Source organism: Equus caballus, chromosome 2 (assembly GCF_041296265.1).
Source record: "Equus caballus isolate H_3958 breed thoroughbred chromosome 2, TB-T2T, whole genome shotgun sequence".
Taxonomy (NCBI): Eukaryota; Metazoa; Chordata; class Mammalia; order Perissodactyla; family Equidae; genus Equus; species Equus caballus.
In genome coordinates, this window is record NC_091685.1 from 25,534,638 (window position 1) to 25,546,720 (window position 12,083).

General features: G+C 39.7%; 1 protein-coding gene across 50 annotated transcripts in view; it reads left to right on the top strand.

The window, feature by feature from the left end:
* Positions 1-12,083, top strand: part of PUM1 (pumilio RNA binding family member 1) — a 122,680-nt gene that overhangs the window by 91,082 nt on the left and 19,515 nt on the right. For all 50 annotated transcript variants that reach the window (XM_070260531.1, XM_070260533.1, XM_070260530.1 and 47 more), the window contains one exon: positions 11,244-11,511. In XM_070260531.1, the coding sequence (XP_070116632.1) occupies positions 11,244-11,511 (268 nt within the window). The remainder of the gene's footprint in view (positions 1-11,243; positions 11,512-12,083) is intronic.

Here is a 12,083-nt window from a genome sequence, read left to right on the forward strand (position 1 = left end):
CTGAGTTTCAGAGATTAGTTTTAAGGCAAAACTATGTATCTATATATTTACATATACATTTGTGTGTGTATCTTAAAATGTCACGCAGTGAAATCTATAGTGGTGGAATTCATTGTCTCAGGTTATCTATGGACATTACTTTAGAAAAGTTGTAGAGACATTCCAGGTTGGTAAATCAGTCCATATTGAATAGATAAGGGAATGGGTGCACATTGCACAACGTTGTTTCCTAGTGACAGAATGCCTGGCTTTGAAGACTGAGGGTTGCTGCAGAATTATAAGGGATGGGTGAAAGTGCTAGTTTACTGTGTAGATGGAAGGACCTAATGTTTATTGAATTGTTATTATGTGCTACTCTTAATTGTTTTGGGTGCTGTACATATAACTCTGGAAGGTATAGGTGTTGTGCCCTGATCCAGAAGCGAGGTATTACTGACTTAAATATCTTGCCCGAGTCTTCTCATATATGAACAGATGTACAGTCAAACCTTTTTGACTCCAAAGCATGCAGTGTCAGTGTGCATCCTGTCACATGATGTGCCCAGCGTATCTTTTAAACCCGTGCATTATCAAATCCAGAAATCTTACCTTGTAATTCCTTGGTCTAAACATTTGAACTGTGTCAGCTCATACTGAGTACTGAACAAACTAAATCTGCAAAATGTTTTTTGTAAAGAGCCGGATAGTAAATTTTTTAGGTTTGCAGGTCAGATGGTCTCTGTAGTGAATATTCAACTCTGCTCTTGAAGTGGGACAGCAGCCACAGACAAATGTAAATGAATGCGTAGCTATCTTCCACCAAAACTTGATTTACAAAAGTAGTTGGCAGGCCAGATTTGTCCTGTGGGCTGTAGCTTGTCAACCCCTGAACTAAATGCTGTGGTTTTTGGTGTTTGAAAATGGAGCTGGAAACGTTACTTGCATGCATAGTGCCTTTCCTCTTTCCAATAAGTATGTCAGCAATTTAATGAAATACTTCCTCCTTCCTCAATTCATGCTTCCCTGTAAAGTAGGAAATAACTATCCGTGCGAGTTATTTCTTGTTTTAATTACTCTTGCTGTTTGCCTAGTTTTAACGTATCTTCCCTTTTAAAAAAACATCAACCTTGTTTAAGCGATTTAGTTTTAAGTGTTTACATTGGACTTGCTTTGTTGCATGTAGTACGTAACTCATGCACGTCATTTCTGAGGAACCTTGTGTCTTGATCGGTAGAGCTTTGCCTCAGCTCAGTCTGTTTCCTTGAGAAAAGTGTTCTTGTATGCTTTAGTTTTAACCTAGAGAAAATAGAGGTTTGGTACTTCGTTTCTGAGAGTGTCTACGAAAACCCTAAAGACGTTTTGGTGCAAGAAATTTATTCCTTTCCCAAATATGTATTGGCCACCCCTAACATAGCTTCTATCATTAATGCTACTTCACTGCTGCCACCAGCCATGGGTTCCGTTCTTGGATCACTAACAACCCTCTTAAGCCTTCGTTCCCTGTGTTCGTTCATGTGTTAAATAATGAAATAACTGTTTCACACAGGGACACTTAAACTCAGCATGGTTTAATGACATTTGTAATACTACACAGCTAGTAAGTATTTGAATGCACATTCCAGCATATGTCTCTGATATCCCAGTGTGGATCTTTTCTCCATGATATAATTTCCACGCTTCCTCCCAGTAATCAGATGTGTTATGATACTCTAAAAAAAATCAGTTTAGTTATTTTTCTCATTATTTGTTCAGCAGTCACTTCTTGGATGCCTGCTTAAGACTCTTCAATGCTTTTCCTGTTACCTCTTGTTTAAAGACCAAACTTCTTTCTTTTTTAAACAACTTTATTGATTTATATGTTCCATATCATGAAATTCACCCATTTCAGGTGTACAATTCAGTGATTCTTAGTAACTTTCTGAGTTGTGCCACCATCCTGATGAGTTGGTTTTAGAATATTTTCATCCCCTCAGTAAGACTCCTCATGACCATTTACAGTTAATCCCCATTCACACCCTAGGCCCCAGTCAACCACTGACTGACTTTCTGTTTTTAAATTTGCCTTTTCTGGACGTTTCATATAAATGGGACCATACAGTGTGTGATCTCTTTGGTTTGGCATCTTTCCATCTCATGTTTTGGCGATTTCATCCGTAGCGTAATGTGTGTCAGTAGTTTGTTCCTTTTGGTTGCTGAGTTGTCTTCCATTTGGTGGGTATACCACATTTTGTCAACTACTTACAGTTGAAGATGTCTCTTGATTACTGTTTTTGGCTATTAGAAATAACGCTGCTATGAACATTTGCATGTAAGTCTTTCTGTGGACACGTTTCCATTTCTCTAGGGGTAGAATTGCTGAATTTAATGTTAGTTTTGTTACGTTTTGAGAAACTGCCGAACTGTTTTCCAAGTTCGTGTGCCATTTTCCACTCCCTTCAGCAATGTATGAGGGTTCCAATTCTCTACATCCTCACCAACATTTCTTTTATTTGTCTTATTTAATACAGCTATTCTGGGGGGTTTTAATAGTTTTTTCCTTAATGACTGATGGTGTTGAACATCTTTTCATGTGCTCATTAACCGTTCATATGTCTTTGATGAAATGTCTGCTCACTTTTTTTGTGCATTTTTTGATTTAGATTGTCTTATTGAATTGTAAGAGTTCTTTGTAGATTCTGGATACAAGTCTTTAATCAGATGTGGCTTTGGATATGCAGTCCTGGGCCGCATAATGACGTTTTGGTCCACGAAGGGTTGTGTGTGAGACAGTGCTTCCGTAAGATTAGTACCGTATAGCTGAAGCGTGTGGTAGGCTGTACCATCTGTGTTTCTGTAAGAACACTGTATGATGTTTGCACAATGACAAAATTGCCTAACAACACATTTCTCAGAATGTATCCCTGTTGTTAGGTGACATATGACTGTATTTTCTTCTGGTCTTTTCGTTTTTTCAGTGGTATCTTTTGAAATGCAATAGCTTTTAGTTTTGATGAAGTCCAATTTATCATGCTTTCTGGTATAGATATCTTTGCCCAGCTCAGGCTCTTAAGGATTTTCTACCATGCTTTATTCTAAAAGGTTGATTGTTTTAGCTCTTATGTTTAAGCCTGTGGTCCATTTTGAGTTAATTTTATGTATTGTGTGAGGTGATAGTTCATCTTCATGCATGCCTCATTTTCCCCAGCAAAGTTTTGAAATTTTCAGCGTACAGGTCTTACACGTCTTCTGTTAAATTTTGTTCCTACGTATTTATTTTTCTCTATGGTTTTGTGAATGGAATTACGGTTTTATTTTTGGATTGTCTGTTGGTTGAACATAGAACTATAATTGATTTTTGTATGTTGATCTTGTATTCTACAAATTTGCTGTACTTATTACTTCTAATTAATTAGTTCCTATTACTTAATTCTGATAATTTTGGGTGGATTCCTTAAGATCATGTTACCTGCAGTAAAGCCAGCTCTCCTATCTGGATGCCTTTTCTTTCTTTTTCTTACCCGATTGCACAGGCCAGAGCTTGTAGCACTGCGTTAAGGAACAGATGAGAGCAGACATCCTGGCTTTATTCTTGATCTTGGGGATAAAATGTTCCTCTTTTACCTTGAAGTATGATCATTGTAGGTTTTTCATAGATGCAGTTGATCAGGTTAAGTTCCCCTTATATTCCAAGTTTAAGAGTTTTGTCATGAATGGGTTTTGGATTTTGTTAAATGCTTTTTCTGCATTTGTTGATGATTATATGGTGTTTATCCTTTGAATATGTTATGTTACATTAATTGCTTTTTGGATGTTAATCTAACCTTGCATTCCAGGGATAAATCCCATTTGGTCATGTTGGATTTGGTTTGTTAATATGCGTATCGAGGGTTTTTGCATCTATGTTCATGAAGGATATTTATCATTTTCTTGTCTTGTGATGTCTTTCTTTGATTCATTATCATGGTGATACTGACCTTATAAAATAGGTTGGAAATGGACCATCCCCCTCTATTTATTGGAAGAGTTTGTGAAGTATTGGTATTATTTTAAACATTTGATAAAATTCCACGGTGAAGCCATCCTGGCTTGGTGTTATTTGTGGAAAGATTTTTAATTACTAGTTCAGTTTCTTTATGTCTTACAGGTTTAGAGTTTCCATTTCTTCTTGAGTCAGTTTTGGTAATTTGTGACTTTCCAGGAATTTCTCCATTTTATATAAGGTGTCAAATTTGTTGGCGTAGGGTAGTAAATTTTTATTTTTATTTTTTTATTTTTTCTTTTTCTCCCCAAAGCCCCTGGTACACAGTTGTGTATTTTCAGTTGTGGGTCCTCCTAGTTGTGGCATGTGGGACGCCGCCTCAGCATGGCTTGACAAGCAGTGCCATGTCCGCGCCCAGGATTCCACCTAGCGAAAACCTGGGCCAGCAAAGCGGAGCGCATGAACTTAACCACTCAGCCACGGGACCGGCCCTTTGGGTGGTAAATTTTTACAAAGTGAAATCTCCCTCCCGTTTTCCCTCTCTCAGTCCCCCTCCCATCTCTCGCATACATAAATATACACACATGCATATGCATATTTAGAATAGTTTTTTATGACCCCAAGCAAGGCAGGTTTTGCAAGTATTTATTTTGTTTGGCCTAAGTATGTGTTATATTTCTCAATTTAAAAGTATTGTTTTTGTAATTAGTAATATTACTATTTAATTAATATTACTAACAACTAGGTCTGTAATCCTCATTTGTGGTTTACATGTGGGTTCCTGAGGCCTTGAGGCTCTCACCTGTACCTAAAGCATCCATCTCTAATAAATTCCACCTTTTACCTCAACAAGGAAAAGTAAAGGATGTGGATATGAGTAACCCAAAAGTCTAGTTCTTACTTTACATTTTCATGTCCTGCCTACCCATGGATCTCTCCATCCTCTACCCACCCCCTCCCCACTTCCTGAAATGCTTCTCCATGCTTATGATTTTCTCCACAATCCCCAGATTGTGCCGTTTTTAAACGCTAAACATCAAGAAGCAGCAGGTGTAATTTATTATCAGGTACATGGTTGAGAACTTCCCAGCCTTTTTATGTTCCCTGGGAGAAAAGTATTGTGCCTGTTGATTCCCACAGTGTTGAAATACAGTAGAAGTGAGCTCTAATGTTCATCATCTGTTCAGGGCGAAAGAATGCAAGTGTTTAGTTTTATTGTCATGATAGAATTCCTTTCTTCTTAAAATTGATTCTTCCTGTCCCTTAAATTCAAGGTTGTATGTGTTCTTAGTCCTTTAAGAAAAACAAAATTCAAACACAAATAGGTTTTCTCTGTCCCAGCCTGAGCAGCGGTAGGTGATTCTAATTTATCGTTCAGTAAGCGGTACTGATTTCAGGCTAACTAGTCACGTATGCCTTTAGGTGCTTGTCCTTTCTGAAGGGAGACGCAGTATTTGTGGTTGCTCACCTGGTTCTCTGAAAGTGACCTGTCGTCTGTAAAACTAACCACGTGAAAGTTAACTTAGTTTGGACTCAGTATTACATACTAAAGACAATTTATCTCTTAGTTTATTTCAATTTAGACCTACCTGGCTATGGTATTGGGGGTAGACTGGGGAGAACTTACTTTATAAACATTTCCGTGAGCAGTATTGCCTCTGCCTGTGTTAAATACAGAGACAGATGTTGGGGAATTTATCTTTAAAGGCAAATACGGCAGGGCTTTGCCCATTAGGCAAAGATCTATGAGTACAAAAAGCAAAGGAACCAAAACATTCCCTGTAGCAAGAGGTTGGAATACTAGATGGCTACTGGCAGAAAATCCTTTCATAGACTTACGTAAAACAGCTGAAGGCCGTGTTAATTTAGCACCGTATATTTTTTGTTCATCCACTTACGTGTGTGTGTGTTTGTGGAATATTGGCCCTGAGATAACATCTGTGCCGGTCTTCCTCTATTTTGTGTGTGGGGTGCCTCCACAGTGCAGCTGATGAGTGGAGCGGGTCCGCACCTGGATCCAGATCCGCCAAGCCGAGCACGTGGAACTTTCCGGGCAGCCCCTCACCCTTTTACTTTTAACCTACGTTTGTCTTTGTTTTTAAAGTGGGTTTCTTGTAGACAAGATATAGTTGGGTCAGATTTTTTGACCTACTCTGACAGTGTCTTTTAATCGATACGTTTACACCATTGACATTCAAAGTGATTATTGATGTAGTTGGACTAGTATCTATCGTATTTGTTACTTACTGTTTTCTATTTGTAGCCTTTGTTCTTGTCTTTTTCTTCTACTGTTTTCCTTCCTTTTGTGGTTTTAATTGAACATTTTATGATTCTATTTTTTCTCCTTTCTTAACATATGTTACTTTTTTTTTTTTTTTTTTTACCTTTTGGTCGTTGTCCTAGTTTGCATCATACATTACAGCTAATCCAGATTCACTTTTCAAATTAGATGATACCACTTCACGAGTAGTGTGAGTACTTTAAAATAAATAATTCTAATTCTTTCCTCCTGTCCCTTGTATCATTGCTGTCATTGATTTCACTTACCTGTAAGCATACGTAAGCATATATAAAATGATACAAGCATAAACATGTGTAATTGAATACGTTGTTGCTATTATTATTTTGAACAAACTGTTTGTCTTTGAGATCAATTAAGAGTAAGAGAAATAGGGGCCAGCCCTGTGGTGTAGCAGTTAAGTTTGTGTACTCCACTTTGGCAGCCTGGGGTTCGCCCGTTTGGATCCCAGGCACAGACCCACACGCACTTATCAAGCCGTGCTGTGGCAGACGTCCCACATATAAAGTAGAGGAAGATGGGCACGGATGTTAGCTCAGGCCAGTCTTCCTCAGCAAAAAGAAAAAAAAGAATAAGAAATAAAATTTTTTATTTTACCCTCACTTATTCCTTTTTTGAAGCTCTTTTCTTTATATAGATCACAGTTTTCGACCTGTATTGTTTTTGCTTCTCTCTGAAGCACTTTTAACATTTCTTGCAAGACAGGTCTACTGGCAACAAATTACCTCAATTTTCGTTTGCCAGAGAAAATCTTTATTTCTCCTTCACTTGTGAGGATAATTCACAGGATACAGAATTCTAGGTTGGTGTTTTCTTTTCTCTCAAAATGTTAAATACACTCCACTCTCTTCTTGGCTTGCATGCTTTTTGAGGAGAAGTCAGATGCAATTCTTATCTTTGTTCCTCCATAGGTAAGATTTTTTCCTCCCCTGGCTTCTTTATTTTTTCTTTATGTTTAATTTCCTGTAATTTGAAATGATGTGTGGAGGTGTATTTTTTTGGCATTTATCCTGCTTGCTGTTCCCAGAGCTTCCTGGATCTGTGGTTTGGTGTCTGACATTAATTGGGAGAAATTCTCAGCCATTATTTTTTTCAGATACTTCTGTTCCTTTTTCTCTTTTCTGGTATTCCCATCATGTGGGTGTGATATCTTTGTAGTTGTCGCACGGTCCTTGGATGTTCTGTCTGAGTCTTTGTTCTCCATTTTGGGGGTTCGAGGATTCTGCTGACAGATCCTCTAGCTCAGAGATTCTTTCTTCATCTGTGTCCAGTCTGCCAATAAGTCCGTCAAAGGCATTCTTCATTTCGGTTACAGTGTTTTTAATCTCTAGCATTTCTTTTTGGTTCTTTCTTAGGATTTCCTTCTATCTGTTTACGTTGCCCGTCTATTCTTGCAAGCTGTCTACTTTATCCATTAGAGCCCTTAGCATATTAGTCACAGTCATTTTAAATTCCTGGTCTGATGATTCCAACATCCCTGCCATGTATGTTTCTGATACTTGGTTTTTCTCTTCAAATTGTGGTTTTTGCCTTTGAGTATGCCTTGCTGTTTACTGATGACAGCCATGCCTGATATCCTGGGTAAAAGGAACTGTTGTAAGTAGGCTTTTAGTGATAGGGTAGGGTGTGGGGGAGGGGGGGTGTTCTATAGTCCTGGGATTAGGTCTTAGTTTTTTAGTGAGCCTTTGCCTCTGGACTGTCCCCTACACAAGTGTTTTTTAGGTTTTTTCTTTATCCTCCTTTTGGTAGGACAGGATGGTTTGAGTAGGCTGGAGTTGTGTATTTCCCCAGGTCAGTGTCAGCTCAGTCTCTGATAATAACCCGGCCGATTAGGTTCTCGTTAACTAGTTTCCCTTGAGGGGGGCAGACTTTGTTAATAAGTGCTCTGGCCTATTTCAGAATTGTTCCTTTTCTCTTCACCTTGCTGGAAGCCTGAGGAAATTTTTTTCTGATATTTATTGAGGGACCTGGTTTGGCTCCTGGAGGTAAATCTTACAATATTGTGGGGGCTTCCTATGACTGGGTCCCCCTGGAGTTTCAACTCTCAGAGTTGTCCACACTGAGCCTCTAGCAATTTGTCAATTACAGTTCAGGTTTTCCTATTCTGGTCCTTACTGGTTCTGGCCGTAGTTTCCACCGGTCCCTGCTCTGGTAGCTGTGCTGGTCTTTATTCGCCTGTCCAGTCTTGGGGCAGTGGTTTGCTGTGTGTCCTCCCCTCTCTATGGATCCAAGAAGAACTGTTGATTTTTCAATCTCTTCAGCTTTTTACTTGTTGTTAGGATGGAATGGTGACTTCCAAGCCCCTTACGTGTGGAACTGGAAACATGCAAATACTAGTGTAAAGAAAACATTTAAGCCCATAATTTCTGTGGAATGTTGTCGTAAGACACAGCTCTGTGATGTCAAAATACTGTAGAAAACTGTGAAATCACTAAGGGACTCCCTTTGAGCCCCTATATGAAATGTTCCTTTTAAAACAAGGGTTGTGAATTCAGACGCTTTCAGGGGCCGCCTCCAGGGGCACGGGTGTTTGGACACAAGTGCATGTAGGTGTGTAAACTATAATTAACTGGAAAATACCGTTTCTGCATATTCCCCATCTAAAGGAGTTTCACTCAACAAATACATACTGATGGCCTGCTATTTGCCAGGTGCCTTTTCAAAAACAACCAGAAAACTACAATTTTAAGCAAAAATTTCTACTTTAAACACTGGTGTAATGTTTAAAGAAAAATTACTTGGCCTAGGCAAAATACTCCTGTTAACTTTCAGTTTGCCATTTACAATATAGTACCTGGGGAAATTTCTTTTCTTTTTTCGGATTTGTATACTTCCTTTGTCAGTAATAAAAACTGTGTGCCTATGTGTGTGTATGTGTGTGCTTTGTGTGTGTATGCTGTCTGGTACCCAAGGAGACTAGAGCCAAAAATCAAAACTGCAAGGCACATGTATGAAGCTTTATTGGAGGTTTTCCCTGTTACTCACTCCTGCCCTTTGTGGTATGCATCAGTCAGTATGCTTTTGGCCACAGTAACAGAATCCATCTAATAGTGGCTTAAATGATAAGTGCGTGTATTTGCCCACATAACTGGAAGTATAGAGGTAGGACAGTGTTCAGAGTGGTCCTGTCATTCAGTTTTGTCACCAAGGACCTGGCTGCCCTCTGTATTGATATGGATGTTTGGTTAGGAATTTGGTTTCTGATTCTCTCTTGATTGTTACCTTTCCCTAAATGCCTTTCTTAGTGAGCAGGTTCTTGAAAACCTTTAGATTGTTCTCAAAACTTTGTGCGTTCGTGCTCTTCTTTCTCCTTAAGCATGTTCCTTGCTATCACACTCTCCCAGTACCTGCTGACCTGCTAGATTACCGCCTCTGCACGCTTCTCCACAATCTTGGGTCAGGGAAGAAAGAATTGTTTCTGAAGTGGGATATAGGAGCAGCCATATGGCTACTGTTCTCTTTTCTTGTAAACCTCCTCTCTTCTTTAAAGAAATGTTTTCTGTTTGGATTAAGAAATATTGTGGAATTTTACAACAATAACAGTGTTCTTTAGAACAAGAAAATTTGATATAACTAAGTCTGAAAATGAGTCTTGTGTAGTTGCGAGGGCACTAACTCTGGAGTCAAGAGTCCTGTGACAAATTCTGGCCATAATTTTGGGTTTTGTATCTTTGGACAGCTTTTCACCTCTTTGGGTCTTAATTTTGTGTTACATAAATGGGAATTAGAAATTCCTTTTCCAAAATGCCAGTGAGGATTCAGTAGAAAGTTTATATGAAATACTTCTAGCATAGAGCCTGGCTGGCATAGGACAAAGGCTTGGTAAATGTACGGATTTTAACACTGAGCCATTTCCTTTTGGATCTGTCACTTTCATTGAGACCCAGACCTTTGAAGCTGGGCCTTAGAATTCTGTGGAGAAGTCCAAGCTGGGTATCATTTTATAGCTGCCATTAAACTCATTCATTGGAACTCAGGAATAAGTTGCTGGGCAGTTCATGCTGGGTGGCTTTCCTCGTGGGTCCTGCATTGTTATTCATCTACACTGTGTGGCTCGTGTGGTACTTACCTGCTTTGCTTTTTTGTTTAAAAGTGGGGGGAATAAAAGAAAAAAGGCTTCACATCCTTTTCATAGTATAATCTAAAGTTAAAAAAAACCATTGTAACAAAATAAGAATCTTGAAAATACATACTCATTGTAATTACTACTCTACTCTATGTTTTGATAAGCCTTTTGGTCCTATCTCTATTTTATCTGTCTAGGGATTCACAGTTACTATTCCCTTGTCATCATTCAAAACAGCAATGTCAGTAGCCCAAAAGTTGTTGCTATTGCAATCATTTCAGCTCTGTCCCAATAGAAGGTGTTACCAGCTGCCTGTTCTTGATGAAGAACTTGAAAACCTTCCGTTTCCAAGCTTCGGTCCTTCTTTTTCTATCCCTGTGTCTGTCTTCGGCCTGGGGTGCCTTAGTGTTTTTCAAACTTCTATTTAGTGGCACAACCATCTCTTCAAAGTTCTTTTGGCGGCTCCCTGTATAAAACAGACCAATCTGGGTACCCTGAATTTTTTTCAAGGAAGGGTTTCAAATGGGAGTGGGAATGACTCACCAATGGCAGGAATCTCCACAGAGCTCAGAGTGGAAAACCGGTGAAGTCTCCATGGATTGTTGTATTTTCTGGTGCTCAGGAGCTGGTTCACACGGCAGCCACCGCCCCCGACGTTTTACTTACTAAGAGCTACACTAACTATTGCTCTATTATTGCCTGCAGTCTCTTATCACTGGTTAAAGCATTCCCCTCTCAGTCTTTGTGCAAGAGTTTCCTTCCAGCTGGGTGAGTTGGCCTTGTGAAAGTCTTGGCACCAATAGAATTGAATCTTAACACAAAAGCACCAACTAAAAAGAAATCAGAGATGATGCAGGCTTTCATGTGTGGGATGCTTTTTCCTCTCTTGAACAAGGTTCCTTAAGAATGAGTCTTGAGTTCTCCTGTTCTGTAACCAACAGGAGGACTCACAAATGGCAGTGGAAGATACATCTCTGCTGCTCCAGGCGCTGAAGCCAAGTACCGCAGCGCGAGCAGTGCCTCCAGCCTCTTCAGCCCCAGCAGCACCCTTTTTTCTTCCTCCCGTTTGCGGTATGGAATGTCTGATGTCATGCCCTCTGGCAGGAGCAGGCTTTTGGAAGATTTTCGAAATAACCGGTACCCCAATTTACAACTGCGGGAGATTGCTGGGCATATAATGGAATTTTCCCAAGACCAGCATGGGTCCAGGTGAGGACTTGGCTTTGGCATTGAAGGTAACTGAAATTTTAATGCCTTAAATTCCGTGCTTCAGATAAAGTATACACTAAGTAAATTGCCGTAAAATAATTGAAACAGAGTTTGCCTCCCGGTATGTTTCCCATTCTTTACTTCAGAGGGACATGGATATGGGTGTCACCAGATATGCAAGTGATGGAACAGAGCCAGTTAGTAGTCTGGATCGCATGCTTACAACAAACCATTTTGCCTTTCTGCGTGATTAGCCGGGTGTGGCTTCTTCATGAGAACCTCACAGAATGTCTGCAGTTTAAGAAACAGAAGCTCTAACACAGAGACGTGCACACTTTGCTCCTTCAGTCACTGCTAAGAATCTTGCTCTCAGAGACGCTATTCAGATACAGGTGTGGATCTCTGGTGCTCAGGAGTCAGACAGCTCGACCACCTCTCTTTGTTGTTTTGCTCCGCAGACGTGAGAGAGAAGAAGCTTTTAAGACACACAGAATTGAGCTTGAGTTGCCCTCTCTGTCTGGCTGTTGCAGTGGGTTTCACAGAAAGGGACTGTGGTGCTGGGGAGAAAGCGT